Source organism: Pholcus phalangioides, unplaced genomic scaffold, assembly GCF_987345545.1.
Source record: "Pholcus phalangioides strain wild (caught in Gottingen) unplaced genomic scaffold, Ppha-v1.0 ptg000009l_1, whole genome shotgun sequence".
NCBI lineage: Eukaryota > Metazoa > Arthropoda > Arachnida > Araneae > Pholcidae > Pholcus > Pholcus phalangioides.
The window spans coordinates 32,272,715-32,288,926 of record NW_028301602.1 but is presented as its reverse complement, the minus strand read 5'-3'; the positions used below and the strand labels follow the sequence as shown (position 1 = coordinate 32,288,926).

The 16,212-nt window shown below is 34.3% G+C and overlaps 1 protein-coding gene across 1 annotated transcript; it reads left to right on the top strand.

Annotated features, from left to right (window-relative positions):
* The first annotated feature begins 593 nt into the window (after nucleotides 1–593).
* LOC149082826 (uncharacterized) lies at nucleotides 594–11,291 on the top strand. Its single transcript, XM_089235994.1, has 2 exons — nucleotides 594–803; nucleotides 7,053–11,291. The coding sequence occupies exon 2, from the start codon at nucleotides 7,200–7,202 to the stop codon at nucleotides 11,103–11,105; it is 3,906 nt and encodes a 1,301-aa protein (XP_089092120.1). The 5' UTR covers nucleotides 594–803; nucleotides 7,053–7,199; the 3' UTR covers nucleotides 11,106–11,291.
* The last annotated feature ends 4,921 nt before the right edge of the window (nucleotides 11,292–16,212 follow it).

The window sequence follows — 16,212 nt, the reverse complement described above, 5'->3', positions numbered from 1 at the left end:
TGTATATCTTGTATTATATTATTATTATTATTTTCTTCAATATAATAATTAAGAATATTCTTATTCATAGTTGTAATTATCATAATATAATTTATGAGTTGAAAAATAATTTCTATTTTCGACTTCAATAAAGAATAAAAATTAAAGTAGGATTAAAGTAGGTTACACGTAAAAAACAGGAAAAACGGGACACTTTTGTCAAAAAGTCGGGACGACTATACGAATAGAAAATACCGGGACTGTCTCTTAAATACGGGACGTATGGTCACATCAGCTATTGATATCGTCATGCCAATATCGCTTCGGGAAGAGAGTTTTACAGTTATTTCATAAAAATAACATCTACTAAAATCTTAAAATACTATACCAATTCGAAGTTTTTTAAAATCTCGTGCAGATTATACCTATTTTTTCAAGTCTGACATGCCCTCTAAAAATTTTGTTACTAGCTGACACAACGCTGAACGAATCAACTGCTATTTCATATCGTCAAAAATGAGAGATTATGAATAATAGCTCGTTCTTGATTCGTCCATTTATGTGTTTTGTTGCTCCTCTGCTCCAACGTATTTTTAACGTTCAGAAAATTTGGCAACAAACCGGCTTTATATACGCTAGTTGAAAAATAAATTCACTAAAAACTGTGAGAAAAATATACATAATAACGTTAATTATCGTCTGAATAGAAGTTCACACCGAGGTGATCTCAACGGAGACTTTACACGCGATCTGTCGATATTTATGGGCGGTGATTGTTTTTATCGTAATGAAATCGTGCCGCGAACTGTACCGTCCTCATTATGGTAAGTGTCCTCAAACGCGATTCTCATAATGAGCTACATGTTGTATAATCATTATTTATCATTAATTTATCCATAGAAACAATAATTTTTTTAATTCAATATGTTTACATATACGTGTCTAACATGATTTCGTGTGAGTGGTCATTAATGCATGATCATGAGTAACTAGTACGTTACACAACATTGAGATGTATGCATGCATGCATCTGAGTATTACTCAATCATGGTATTGTTTTGATTTCAAATTTGATATAAATTTTAACAATTTACACAAAGTTCGTCGTTTAAGTGTTTCATGAATCTTAAATGTACAGATTGTTTAAATGTACACATTGTTTCTTAATCTTTTTCAGCCTTGGCCATGTGTTTTTTTTCTCCCCCACCCCCCTTCCCCCCCCTCCAAGAGTGAGATCCTTTCTACTTATCAAATTGAGTATAATCAAAACTGAATTTAGAATAAACAATAATTTGTTTATAAATGAGACCAATGTGAGATCAATCCCAATAACCCTGGGCCAATCACAGATACAGGCTGATCATCCCTCCCAAAAGCCAAATTAATAGGAAAAATATGTCTGTCCTACACGACAATCCAACAAACCTGCACAATGTATCGACTCTCCCAACAAGTCATCCTGGGTCCGCACCTTCCCTGGGCAAGAGTTTAACTCGGCTTCCTTCTCGTGGGTCCCAAAGCAGAATGTTTTCCATTGTTTCCCAATGAGCCCTTGGCTGATTCAAAATGTTCTGTGGTAAATATTCCCATAATTGTGTTTTCTACACTTTTCTTAAGTGATGTTCTGGAGTCCCAAACTTAGCTGGAAGTGACAGTTTATATAATTGCATGCAGGGGGATTTAGCGATTTCGCTGACCAATACTCAAAATTTCAGAAAAGGATGCAAAATAAAATTGGTTCACGCGTCCCTTCCATGGGATGCGTTTTCTAGTAGTAGAGAATGGAAGTAAAATTTATCTTTTTTTTCTTAATGAACGAATTATTTATTTGATTCATAAGGATACCAGTGAATGGGAGGGGGGGGGGGAGGAAACCATACGTTAATTTTTTTTTGAAAGGGACCCACGTTTACACAAAAGGACCTATATTTGGCCAATAACCTGGGACCCAGGTAAATTAGAGTGCAGCTGCATCTCCGGTGATTCATACAGATCTTGGCCCCACAAAATGAGATGCATCACAAAAGATACAATACTGTTCTGGATAATGTCTTTCACAAGCACTCGAGATGGCAAATCACGAAGAAATTCAAAAGATAACACTAATTTATTTCACAGCGCAGCTAGTCATACGTATTTACAAGCAGAGATTATGACGAAACACATTAAAAGCAGAGAGCGACTTTTCTCTTGCATACAAGAGATCTTGTCCCTTCAAAAAAGCCAACAAAATTCATAATTCAACCCTGGCTGTGCCGCTATACAGAAAAGGAAACCATACAGAACAATCCCTATGATTCTTGAAGGATTTTTATACTTCTCTTGGTGCAATGACATTGCCAAATCATTCGAGCTGTCACCAGACTTGCCAAGTGTTCCGTTAGTCTGACAAGATTTACAGAGAAATGCATTAATGGCTATTTATAGGCGGAAGATAACATAATAAATGATAAATAATGACTATTTAACTACTTACATAGTTTTCGTAACAATACATATAATTATGTGCTTAATATGTAACTGACCTTGGATTGTATACTGTATGTTCGAGTAACATTCATCGTGATTAGAGCAGGTGTTGAAAGTGGATGCCCATTTTCTGAAGCCAGGCGACCACTCGATGTTCCATGTGCTCAGTGATGCGTTGCAGTGTTCATTTGGTGATTGTTCTGATCGTAGCAGGAATGTTATTCAAATTTAGTAGCATGTGAGTTTGAGTTTTGCCTGTGTGCATTCTGGTAATATGCACCCATCCTTCAGTAATGTTTTGATACTTCTCTGAGATGTGAAGCAGGATATCTATGGTCCCCAAATGTTCTATGTGTATACTCTGTTTTTCAGAGAATGGTCCATAAAAAGAAATCAAGACTTCTTCGCAGCTCTCTGTAGTCCCCTTTATTACTTGTAGTGGCTCTGCAATTATCTGATTTTAACCCATGCCCCTCTCCCATAGGATGTCCCAAGACTGCAGGGGACATATGGCCCCAGGTCCAGCACCACTGAACAGTGTTGGCAGGTTTCTGATGCGTGTCAGTTTTTAACAGATTAAACCTTCATGTCAAAAATCTTAAATATTGCTTTCGTATATGAAAATTCCTGTTGAAAATACACATATTGATTGCATGCAATGTTTGAAGCAACTGTTATACAAAGAATAAATACTTAATATGACTATAAAATATTTTTCTGCTCTCTAAAGAATTATTTTTTGACGATATATATGTGTATTTTTTCATGTAAAATATACAATTTGAATAGCGCATAACTTAAAAACTGAAGGAAAAATGGTGGAACACTATCTGATATTCCTCAATTCAAGATGAGATTCTCAATGTTCAACTGCTTATTTATGTGTATTGATATAAACCAGTGATTCCCAATGTGGGCATTAACACCCCCCTGGGGGCGATAGAATGTTCCAGGGGGCGGTAGAAGCTATGGGTATAACAAAGGATCCTATGTATTTGATTGCGTTGGGGGGTGATGAGAGAAAAACATTTCTGAAGAAGGGGGCGATGGGGCAACAAAGGTTGGGAAACTATGATATAAACCATCTGCTGTACTCTTTTCATAACAGATAGGTGTTTAAAAAGTTATTTTATGCCAAAAATAACGTTGATTTCTGTTGTTATGAAGTTATCTAAATAATCACTGACACTTAAAACAATACAAGGATGATGTCACTCTCTGCTACCATACGAAGGTTTTTAACAACTGGCTGTTGCGAAGATATATTTTGGAAAGAAAGAAAATTCAACTGCCCCTGCGAGGAATCGAACCCACCGAAAAAAAAAACCTTCGTGTGGTAGCGGAGAGTGACATCATCCTTGTATAAGTCACCATCTGGTGGCAGCGTCAGCAGTTGTGAGCTTGGCCTGAGTCTGGTCTGGTTGTCCATGTACGGTCCCTTTCAGTGTTCAGTGTACACGAGCTCCAAGAAAAGATTGAGAGATCCGGTGCCTTTGTAGTCTAGTGGTCTAGGGCGTTCACCGAGAAAGTGAAAGGATGTGGATTTGATTCCCCGCAGGGGCAGTTGAATTTTCTTTCTTTCCGAAATATATCTTCGCAACAGCCAGTTGTTAAAAAACCTTCATACTTAAAACAATGCCCCTTATTATGCATAACATTAGAATATATCTAGTAATCAAAATACCAAATAATCCTTTAATTTAGCAGTGCTGATTGTATATGATGCTTAAGAAAGGCTACTATAACGTATTCTAAGTGAAAAAGTAACAATGGCAACATTGACAATAGGTTATTGATTGTTTTAATGCTAATTTTCTGATGTCAAAAAACCTAATCCAGATCCCCCTATCACACATATTTTGAATGAACAGCTTTATTTCGCTTAATAAATTGAACACAGGCAATCGGTAGTTTAGATAAAAGGGATCATAAAATTATATATTATCTGCTCTGTCGAAAAATTCAAAATTGCAAATTATAATTATATATAATATTTTGTTTTAATTATTATGATAAATTAGTGTTAAAAAATAAAACTTAATACACAAAAAAGTATGTTACCCATCATGTTATCAACCTATTGTGTTCAAGATATTGTCCAAAAGCATCCGTTTAGATTTTTGACAGTTCTAACTAGTTTTTTGAAAGTTTAAACCAGTTTTTGATGCTTGTCATTAGTTTTTGATGTCAAAAACTCAACCTTGCCACCAGAGCACTCTGAAATTTACAAAAAAATTATAAGATCTCGGAAGTGGTTTACACATTTTTTTGGGGAATGGCCCATATTATGTATTTTTTTCTTATACAATATACTATTTGAATAAAGTATAGCATAAAAGATGAAGGAAAAATCATGGAATGATTTCATATTCTTTGATTCAAGATGGTTCTTGACCTTCCAAAATATCTTCAACTGCTTATATAGGTGCATATACAGCCAATGCTTGTTATAACGACCCCCTTCATTGACTGTATTTATAAACATTTGCTGGTACTATAACAGATAGGTGTTTTTTTACACCATATATGTAATGCTGATTTCTGTTATTGAATTATCTAGATCAGGAGTTGGCAACCTTTTTTGGCTGCAAGTCAAAATCAACCAAAATGTGTGTATTAAGAAAACAATTTGGGTATATAACTTTACATATCCGAATATAATTACAGTTGCCCTTTCTCTCCCCCCTCCCTGTATTCGTGGGGTTACGCTCTGGGGGTGACCATGAATACAGGAAATCCGCAAATAACTGAAACCATAGTTTTTTCTTGTATACCTCATTTATTGAACAGCATGAGAAGAGCAGGGTAACGCAAACAATCTATTGCTGATTTGAACTTGCGAAACCCTTCCACTATGTTGAACGCATAATGAACTTGTCTTCTATTTCTTCATCTGGTACCGCTTCAGTTTCAGGAGCAGTCAACCTGCATTAATTCCTCCTCAGTCAATACCTCTGAATTGCTATTAATTAGCTGTTAGACTTCTATATCCATATCATTGACAACATTGACAATAAGTTTTTGCTTGCTTTAATACTGAGTTGGTTTCTGAAGTCAAAAACCTAATCATGATTTCCTATCACACATATTTTGAATAAACAGCTATATTTTGCCCAGTAAATTGAACAGGTAATGAGTAGTTTAGATAAATGAACTACAAAACTTTATATTTTATATGTTCTAGACTCTTTTTACGTCAAAATATTCAAAATTGCAAATTAATATTTCATTTTAGTTATTGTAATAAATTAATGTTTAAAAATAAAACATTGTAATACTGAAAGTAAGTTCATCATGTTATATACCAATTCTGTTCAAATCATTATTCAAAAGCATTCATTTAGGTTTTGGATGCTTGTCACATCAAAAATTTAACCCAGAATCCGAACCAATGGAAATTGAGGTTGGGTGCCATAAAAATGTTGCTTGCTCGTGGGAGTGGGGAGTTGGCAGAGTGCATTTTTGTTTCTAATTCACTGATTTCTTCCTTCTTTTGGCTAACTAGGGAAGTACACAAGGTGTTAGTAGCAAATTTTCGCAAAAGTGGTTAAGTAAGAAATTTTCATAAAAATGGTAAAAAATCTTATCTTGAGTAGTAAAAAAAAAAATCAAAGGTACTACCTTTCAGAGTTGTGCCGTTTTTGAAATAAAGGTAAATTTATCTCATCAATATACTGAGTGCATGACTAACTTCCTGCACCCCAAATTACTGGCGAACCCTCGATTATAGAGGTGGACTTCCAGTTAAAAAATGTATCTGATAACATTTAGAGCTCAGATACATCATTCATACTACAAGCAGTTGTATAGTTATTAAAATTTTTTAAGAAATTGACTTTTTTTTATGACACGTCATCAAAAATCTATTAGAAAGTTGTTGCCCTGTCTCTACTGAGGCCAAAAAATAAAAATAAAATCAGATAAAAGGTGGAAAAGAACAGCATTTTTTTTTTAAATAAGAGAAAGTAGTGTAGCTGTTTTAACCTTTTCCGCAGTGACTTTTTGAATTCAAATATCTCAGTGAATATTGCACTTAGAAACATTTTTTTGTTGGCCCAGAAAAGACAGGGCAATAACTTTCTAATATGGTTTTTGAAGACAGGGTGGGTGTCCATTATAAAGTTAATTTTTTTTTAATTTAATGACTGTACAACCCCTTGTAGTATGAATGACGGTCTGAGGTCTACATGTTGTTCGGATACTTTTTCTAACTGGAAGTATGCCTCTTATATCAATAGTTCTCTAGTAACTTGCGGTGTGAAGAGTTAGCTGTGCACCCTGTATATCAGTTGAATAAATTGGCCTCTATCCCAAAAATGGCTCGACTCTGATGTGTAGTTCCACTAATTTTTTTCCTGCCCATGACAAGACCTTTCTAACAATGCCACTTTTGTCCAAATTGCCAACTGACACCTCATGCACTTCCCTAGTAAGTAAATTTGCAAAGCTGTGTCCATACTGTACATCTTCAAATGCTACCGGGCATGTAAATCTTTAGAACTTTGAACCTTTTTCATACTGCACTCGCAAAAAATATTTTAATTATTTTCTTTTATAATTTTGTTCATTTTGAGGATATTAAAATGTTTTATTTCAAATTTCAGGTACGACACAATGTTTTGTGAATTCCAGAACCTTGTGATGTATTTAAAGATCTGAGAGCTGAAATTTTTCAATTGAATCCATTGTGTTCATAAAAAGGAACAAGAAACAACTTGTTTTATGTTTATGTGAATTTGTTTTATGAGTCAATGAAACACAAAAGGGGTGAACCAGACATTGCTCTAGGTCAAGTCATTAGGAGAAACTTGAAGCAAAAGAAGAATGACTTGGGCACGAGAAGTACAAGAAGCTACAAGCATTCAGATTATGTGGACATTCTTGCAGTGGAGAAGCATCTGAGCAAAATTGTCCATGGCAAGATTCGACCTGCTGCAAAAGCGGTAGATCTCGAGCTAGAAGAATGTGAGAACAATGGAATTGGTGAGTCGCCTGATGTGAATGTCTCAGAATGTTCTAAAGTTTCATCCCCTGCTGAGCAGGCTGATAGTGTAAAGGAAGAAAACACTGTGATTTGTGATCCTTTGTATAAGTTTTTAGAGCGTAAAGAATTGACTGCAACAAAAGAAGCTTTCAATTGCACTAATCTTAGTGCAAATGGTTTGAGTGACAGTGAGTCCCACAATGAGATGGCCAAGGAGCAACCACTTAGATCTGAATCCAGATACGAAAAATGTGTGCTTTGTTATAAGGTGTTTGGAGCATCAAAGATGGCTAATCACGGTTGCCATCCTCAACGCTGTGAAATTTGCCACTCCCTCCTCAGAGACAGAGCTGCTTATAACACACACATGGAAATCCATAAGAAAGCTAGAATATCGAATAGATTGCAAGAAACTCAAGTTTGTGAAACGTGTGACAGCGTGATCCCCAAGAAAGAATATTCCAAACATAGCCTGACCTGCGGGAAAAAGAAAATAAGAAAATGTGCTAGCTGCAAGAAGATGTATTTCTCCAAGCTAGAAAGAGACACTTGCGGGAAATGCTTCAAGGAAAAAACTGGGAGTGTTGTTATGAAAAATACAGATAACTCTTTATCAAGTGCAACTATCGATATAGAGTTAGTCTCAGAAAAAGATGCAGGAAGTGAAGAAATACCCACAAAAGAAAATTTAATAGAAAATGACTACAGTAGAAGAAGAAAAAGGAGAGGAATCGCTCCCATAGACACTGTGAAAGCGTCTGAGGAATCAACAGCTAAAAAAGATGTTTTGACGGAAGATATGAATGGAACTTGCTTGCTATCCATCGCAAAAAATCTGAATGGCTTTAATATAAGGGAAATCCTAGAAAAAAGTTTGAGCAGTGGAAACCACTTGTCGCCTGATAAAACTTCAGAAACTAGAACTGTTGAAACATCGAAAGGTCCTAAATTGCAGGGAAAGAAAAAAAGAAAGAAATTTAATTTGGATACAGGAACTAGTTCAGGCCAATCATTAGATGGGAAATTAAGGAATGAAACAGCTCTTGAAGACCGAGCAGACAAACCGGTTTCTGCTGGGAATCGATTATCTGAGCGAAACAAAAAAAAAGGAAAAAAATTTCCCAAGAAAATGATTTCATCAAGAGGTTCTGAGAGTGCAAATGCTGCATTTGGTACTGAAAATGAACAAGATATTGCAGCCAGTGTGGAAAGATTTCCATCACTAGGTATGAAGTCAAAACAGTATAGCATCAAAGATAATATGTCAGACGTTGGGAACAAAGACACTGCTCTCGATTTAGCACAGAAGCAAAATGATGACATGAGAGATATGGCAAAATATGTTAATGGAAAAGATTCATCATTAAATGTGAAATCAAACCAAAATTGTAGAAAGAGTTCTATTTTGAAAAAAAAGAAAAAAAACAACTCTGAAGATACATCTCAGATTAATAAAACACTCCCATCAAACGATGAACTAAGAGAAAAAAAAAGAGCTGATTCTGCTGAAAAAGATATGCGATTGAATGATGTGTCAAAGCAGAATAAAATAAATGATGTAATGGAGGTTACCGAAAGCTATTTATTGTCATTATGCAAAACAACGGATTTGGATTACCGTGGAGATGATTCAATTGAATGTGCCGAAAGGGATTTATTCAGTGGAGAGGAGTTTGTACCCACTGACACAAGTGAACTTTCTCAAAGTAAGAGGGATGTAAAAACAATGGAAGATAAGAAAAGATGCATAAAAATGCTTGATCTCAATAGGACGAAAGAAACCGTAAAAAATTCCTTGCCAAAGGTAAAAAAAATACAGAGGAGACCTATTGCAAATGGAGATGCTATTAGTACCTCCTGCATCAGAAGATCCAATAAAGAAATGCTTGGTAATAGTATCAAGACAAAAAATATTCGTAGAGATTCATCATCTTCAAGCACCAGAGCAAGTGGTGGTGAGAAAAATTTGAGTGTGAGACAAAGGAGTAGATCAAACAAGAATTCTGACTTACCAACGAAAAAAATTAGGAGAACTTCCTCTGTAGATCAAACAACTAAACAGAAGAAGGGCTTCATTGATAGAAAATCTACTGATGGGCGACTTCGTAACAAGGATAAGGGAATGAGTACTGGAATTAATGTATCAGTTGGGCACGAGAAAACTACAACAATTAAGTATGCCACAACTGCAGCAGAAAAGATTTACAGAACATGTTCTCGCTCTACTCTATCGAGAAAAGGCAAGAAGCATAGTTCAACTGCTAATACCAGTAGAAAATACAAAATAATATCTACAAGAACTGGTTCAAGTGCAAAGGATATTTTCCAATGCAATCGGTGTGCTTTTCGATGCGAAAGCAGATTTTATTTCACAGTACATGACTGCAACCAGCGTTTGAATTGTGTGGTACTTTTAAAAAAAGAGGTAGTGTGCCCTATGTGTTACAAGGCTGTTCTGCCAAACATAGGCACACATGTGTGCAGGCCTTTCAAAAAGCCATCATATGTGGGTCATATAAAACAGGAACCTGAAGAGTTAGAAGTCAAAATTGAACCGCCTGATGATCCTAGTGTGATGTACTCTGAGCATTCGTCAGGTATCGGTAGCTCAATATCTTCTTTTCCATCCCCATCAATCTCTCCAGCATTTAGTGACCAGTCCACAGCATCAGAAATCATTAAATGCTCCATCTGTGATGAAGGTTTTACTGTTGTTAATCATTTTGAATTTCATATGGAAAAGAAACATAAAGAGATGATTGATTTGAATTCTGCAACACTTTGTACGGCGTGTGATACTACGTTCTCAAAACCACGATACCTCTATCACCATAGATGCAACAACATGATTGCCTCTGACTCGACACCCACATACGCACATAGCCTCTCTCTCAACCTTAAGTCATTTCATCAAATGAATGGAAGTCATGATTTTTCTTCTCCTACTCGCCTCAGTTTTGAGAATGAAATGTCAGATTATGTCATAGAGACATATACAGAGCCTGAAATTGCATCTGGCACTGACCAGATGTCCTATTCTGAGTTCACAAGGACTTATCAACCTATACTCCCGCAGATTGGAAAAGTTTATGGTGGTTATAAAACTTATTCAACTACAGTTTCATCAAATGAGTATGAGCTTGAACCGGGCGGTCAGCCTGAGATGCTACAGCAGTCACAAGTCGAAAATGATCCTGATGTGCATCTCCAATCAGACATAGTTGGTCAGCCTGAAACGCATCTGCAGTCTCACATAGTGGGTCAGCCTGAAATGCATCTGCAGTCTCACATAGGGGGTCAGCCTGAAACACATCACCAGTCTCAGATGTCTGGGATACAGCTTCAGCCTGGTATCCTTCACTCGCAAGAAGCAAGTGCAGGAGCTGACAGCACACAGATAGAGGATGTTACAATCCCAGATGCATGGGTAGTACCCAAAAGAGGTGCTGTTCAGATAGAATACATATGCAGATATTGCTTTTTCAGGAGTACCGTGAATTATGAGCAGTTTCTAATACATCTTCGACAGCATGTTACTTCAGAAAGCAAAATTTTATATTTGTGCACATTCGAGGAATGCTTTCAGAGATTTCTCAGTGAAAAGGATTTGATCGATCATTTGCTAATTTGTACGAAAAAGAAAAACAACATTTGTAGTCAAAATTTTTTCTGAGATACTGTCTGTGTCATAAACGTTTTATTTTGAATGCTACCATACGTTGATAGTTTAAAAAATTTGTGCAATTGCTGTTTTTTACATTTGATGATGCTCAGAATTATTTTTTGAGCAAACTATGGGTAAGAATGGGTAACTATATATCATATTCATCAGCAAAATATGTTGTATAAGTTGATTTACAAAAAACTGAAAAGAAAAATAACTTGTTTCTCCATTGTTATATTGCGCCTGATATCATGTGTCATTATGTATATTTCAACATTTGTGTTCCATGAATGCATCTGGTTTTTTTTTAATTATTAAAAATAAGTTAATGAGAATAGATTTCATACAGGAATGAGACTCATTTGTATAGATCTTTTTTTCCTTCTGAAAATTTGTTTCTACAAGAGAAATATGTATATATATTAAAAAAAATAAGTTCCAGTGATCACAGGGAAAAAGCTTTTTAAAATTCATGTATGATTTTTCATCATAAAGTAAGGTGTTCATTAAAAAAATCATAATTTTCAATGATTCCTATGCACACATTATGCTAATTATTAGTACAGTTGGCTAGACCCTTAATAACTTGACATTTATTATTCTCATGGTTGGCATATTAACTTGACATAAGATAAATGAACCCTGCTTAAGTTAACTATTGTTATGTATTATTGCTACTAATTTTTCAAAATCGCCTGTGGATTGGCCAGTTAATAAATTTTCACACAACATTCCTCTCTTATATTTCAATAATTCGTAGTTTTTTTGTCGTTTGTTGGTCGAAAATACTTTCATACCTTGGGGGTAAGGTCATTTTACACTTTTTTTGGAGCCTGGAAACTCGTTCTGTGGACTATGAATGTCTCAGATACACACAGATGATATATGCAATGCGAGAGGATGTGAATAAACTAAAAAAAATAAACGTTTTTCTTAGATCAAAATTTTTAAGTAAAGAAATGGAAAGTTTTCCTCTTTCTGCAATTGCACTGCTCATTTGCAAATAATAGATATTTCTAAATTTCCGATACACATGCTTTTTTCACCATAATTCGGGATCATTCGGAAGCTTTATGTAGAAAATTGCAGATATTTTTATTTGTTAATTTATGGGTGATCCTTTCAAACTGAGCACAACTCAGGTCTAAGAATTGTTCAACTATATATGTATGCTGGACATAAAGGGTACTATGACACAAAATATCTGTCATTTATTGAAATAAATGACTTGGTATCCTATACCCATGAATAGTATAACAGAAGTACTCACTGTAAATTAATAGCATTATCCCAATATTGATGAAAATGGACATAGTGTGCTTTACCTCCTGCATACAGATATATTAGTACATGACATAAATGATGTTTAAAGATTGGGAGGATGAAATTAAATGAAACCTCATTAACTTGACATCCACTTAAGTTGACATGTTTATCGATACTTTTGGAATATCAAGGTTCACTGTATTTTTATTATCATCTGTACCCTCCATGGTAGGGAATACTGTCATCTGAACTAGGACTCGACTAATTTTTTTTTTTTTTTTTAAAGTCTAATCCCCCATCTTGATCGTCTTGCTTTTTTCCAACAACAGCATTTTTTTGTGGGAAAAGAGCATTTTAACTTTGTATTGTAAACTTTCAAGAGTCTTTTATGCTCAGGGATTTCAAGTCAATGTAATGTTTTTCATTTTGATACCATAATATAAGTCTATCCTGATGCATTATTATTATTATTATTTTTTTTTTTTTTGCTTATTATGTTACAAAATTTGGATTATCGTTAGGAAAGCGAACAACAAATTATTTTCACCTCAGGTCTGTCATTGATATAATTGTTTGAATGAAATTGCTGTAGATCATGATATCCTTATGTAGTATATGCTCTCACCATTTCTTTGTGACTTTCCCACCCAGTGGAAATATATCATAGATGAGATATATATAAAATGGGTAGCACAGATGATGCCCATAATTTGGCTAGCTTATGGATAAAAAATTTAATTCTTTTCTACTCAACCATTAAAAAAATGTCTTGAATGAATATAGAATTACTACTATATATATATATTTTAGTAGTTGTATTCTTCATAAATTTAATGTCAGGTAATTTTTTTTTTCGGTATTGCTAAGAAAGTGTTTTTGTAATAAAACTATGTAATGCCTGTTTTGGGAGACGGTATTTCATTGAAGCTTTGCATGTATATTTTATGAACCAGTGGGGGGAAAAACGGCAATAAAAAAAATTTTCTACCAACAGGTGAAAATGTGACGTTTAGAGAACAAGAAACATAAATTGTATATATATATATAAACTATATTTAATAACAGCATTCATTCAATATGCATTCATTTGTATCGATCACATGTTCAAATGTGAGTCTTAAGGAGTGCCCTCCTCAATGCCTCTAAAAGGTGTTTCGTCACAAGTTCCTGTTTTTGAGAACTTCTGTAGCAGTAAGTCATTCCTACTTTTCAAATAATGATTAAGGGACTACTGTCTTCTTGCAAGAAGGTGCAATTCCCTATTGCCGACAAGTGATGAAACTGTTTCATGCTCACTTCGTGGATGTTCGGGTAATCTTGAGAAGTTTTCTGAATGCCTGGGTTTCTGAAGTCCAGAGAACTTGAATCCCTACTACTTCTGGTTGTAGGTATTCCTGATCGATCCATGGATGAAGCATGCAGAATTGAAAGCTAACATAACAGGCCATGTTGCTGCTATTCCTCAAATAGTGTTTCAACATTAGTGTTTCTTGTTCTTTAAGTGTCACTTTTTCACCTGGTGTACAAAAATTTAACTAATTTTTTTATTGCACTCCCCCCCCCCCACCGCCACCACCGGTCAGTATAAACATGTATACCAAGTTTCAATGAAATAAATGCCGTCCATAATGGGCACTACATAGGTCTGAAAAGTATCATTTTAATTATTATAACCACCCTGTATTTAATGTCTGGCTGCTTGAAAATTTCCAGTATGGTGGCATAAATGAAACTGCTCTATTTATCAGTGAACAAGACTTCCGAAGTAAAGTAGCAAACAAGTCTCAATTCATGCATTCTATCATCATAGCTATTTAATTTTTTCTTCTTTCAATTTCAAGTGATAGTGATTTTATTCACCATCAATTTCATTTGCAATTTCTTTTTTTAAACAATTACTGAGAGTGGATTCCTGAAAGTTTGCTGTACATAGTTTCTGTAAAGGGTTTTTTTTCTTTTCTTTTGTATCTTGTTCTGTCTCACAGCTTCAGACTGCAAAAATCCTAGTGAATTACCCTTTATGTGTGGGGTCTCTAAGTAGTAATGCAGGATTTATATTGCACATCATTTTCCTTGGATAGGTACATAGGTAAAGTATGTACCATGCATCATTACAGTATTTTATAAGTGGGGTAGAAGTTTTCCTGTGACTGTGTACTAATTGGGTGACATATTACTCATTGAACATCTGTCCCATTGTTATTTGGCTTCAGTTTTTGAGTAAGTTTCATCTTTTATGGGTGAAGAAAATCGGCTCTCTTGTGTTAAAATCTGCTGTATGATGCTTTTTGAAATGCCATGTCTGAATATACCACTTAATTAGCTCGGAGTCTTTGTGAAAAACTACTGTAATGCATTTCAGCAATTGTGTTTTGCTCCTACGTTATGTTTTTTTTGCATCTTGATTAATTACTAGGCTTATGCTACATGCAGTCATCCAATGTAGTATTTACCTAAAAAAAAAGAACTTTAATTTCTAAAATAATGCATTTTTGATTAATTTGTCATGCCGTTTTTGTTTTCTTGGCTTTATATACAATACAATTATGGGATAGTCAATTTTTTTAGTGTTGATTTATTTCATTCATACTCAAAGTAACAAATAGGCTGTTAAAAACTCCCTGAATTGGGCACTGATCTTGATAACATTTTTCCACTTTTAGCTTTTTTATTGCTATGATTAAGTGCTTTGTAACTGTAAATTATAAATTTAAAAATTAATTTATCTTGCTTTTAATTTTTTTTAATTTATTGTTAATGCTTTAATATAGTGGTTTTTTGTTAATCTAGTCTATGTGTCTCTTAAATGAAACCTATTTGCCATATGTTGATAGGAACAAAATTTTGTATACTTTCAAGTTTTTACTTTTACATCGGCTTTGTTTAATTTTAGCTAGAAATAATGCTAAAATGTGTGTAGGTGCATTTGCCCCTAAAATTTAACAGACTTAATATTTTATTCATTTTATAAGATTGTTTTGTGTGCATTGGGTATCTATGGTATGATGAGTCAATTTATCAATATTTATTTGAGATGTTGTGAAGAGTTCGTAGTGCACTGTCAATTGCAGTTCCAGTAACTTGTGTTGCGGAAAAAAAATGTGAAGCTATTTTAGAAAGTCAGCTATAGCTTTTGGTTTTTTGAGTTGTAACATCCTCAAATAAGAGTAATTGTTTTGAAGCGCATTTACTTTCAATTTTTGATTTATGCTCTACGCTCATGGTACCTTTTTTGATTGCATCAATGAATTGCAGAGGAAAACATTTTTGCTCATTTTAAATTTTTTCCTCATGATTGCAGAGCAACAAGTAGTATTTGTATGTTTTTATTAACAGTAGTGTCATTGATATGAGTTGTGTTGCCTTATCTTCATGTCGTACTGTTTGCTTCTAAAATGGTATAACTCAAATAATTTTTCAACTAGTGGTATGAATGTTCACGTTTCTAACATGTGCATTTCTATTGTAGAAAAAATTGTACCAGAGCTGTAATTGTAGTTCATAATGTATATGTTACAGTGAATGTGATAAATCAGAGATTATACACAATCACTGATTGTTTCAGTAAGTTTGATAAGTTTCTCTACATTCATCACTTTTACCAGTCATTATGAATATTTTCCAAGTAAAGTTGGTAAGTATGCTAAATATGGAAGAAATTTTGAGTATGCGAAAATATCACATAAATTCTACCACTTATCAGCGTCTTCTATACATGATGGGTGCACCACACATATTTTGCCACAATAATTGAATTAAATTTAAATCAGTGTTATAAACATAAAAACATATAAATTATTATCAGTTTTGTTCTAGATATAAGAATAACAAACATAAATGTGATGTGTAT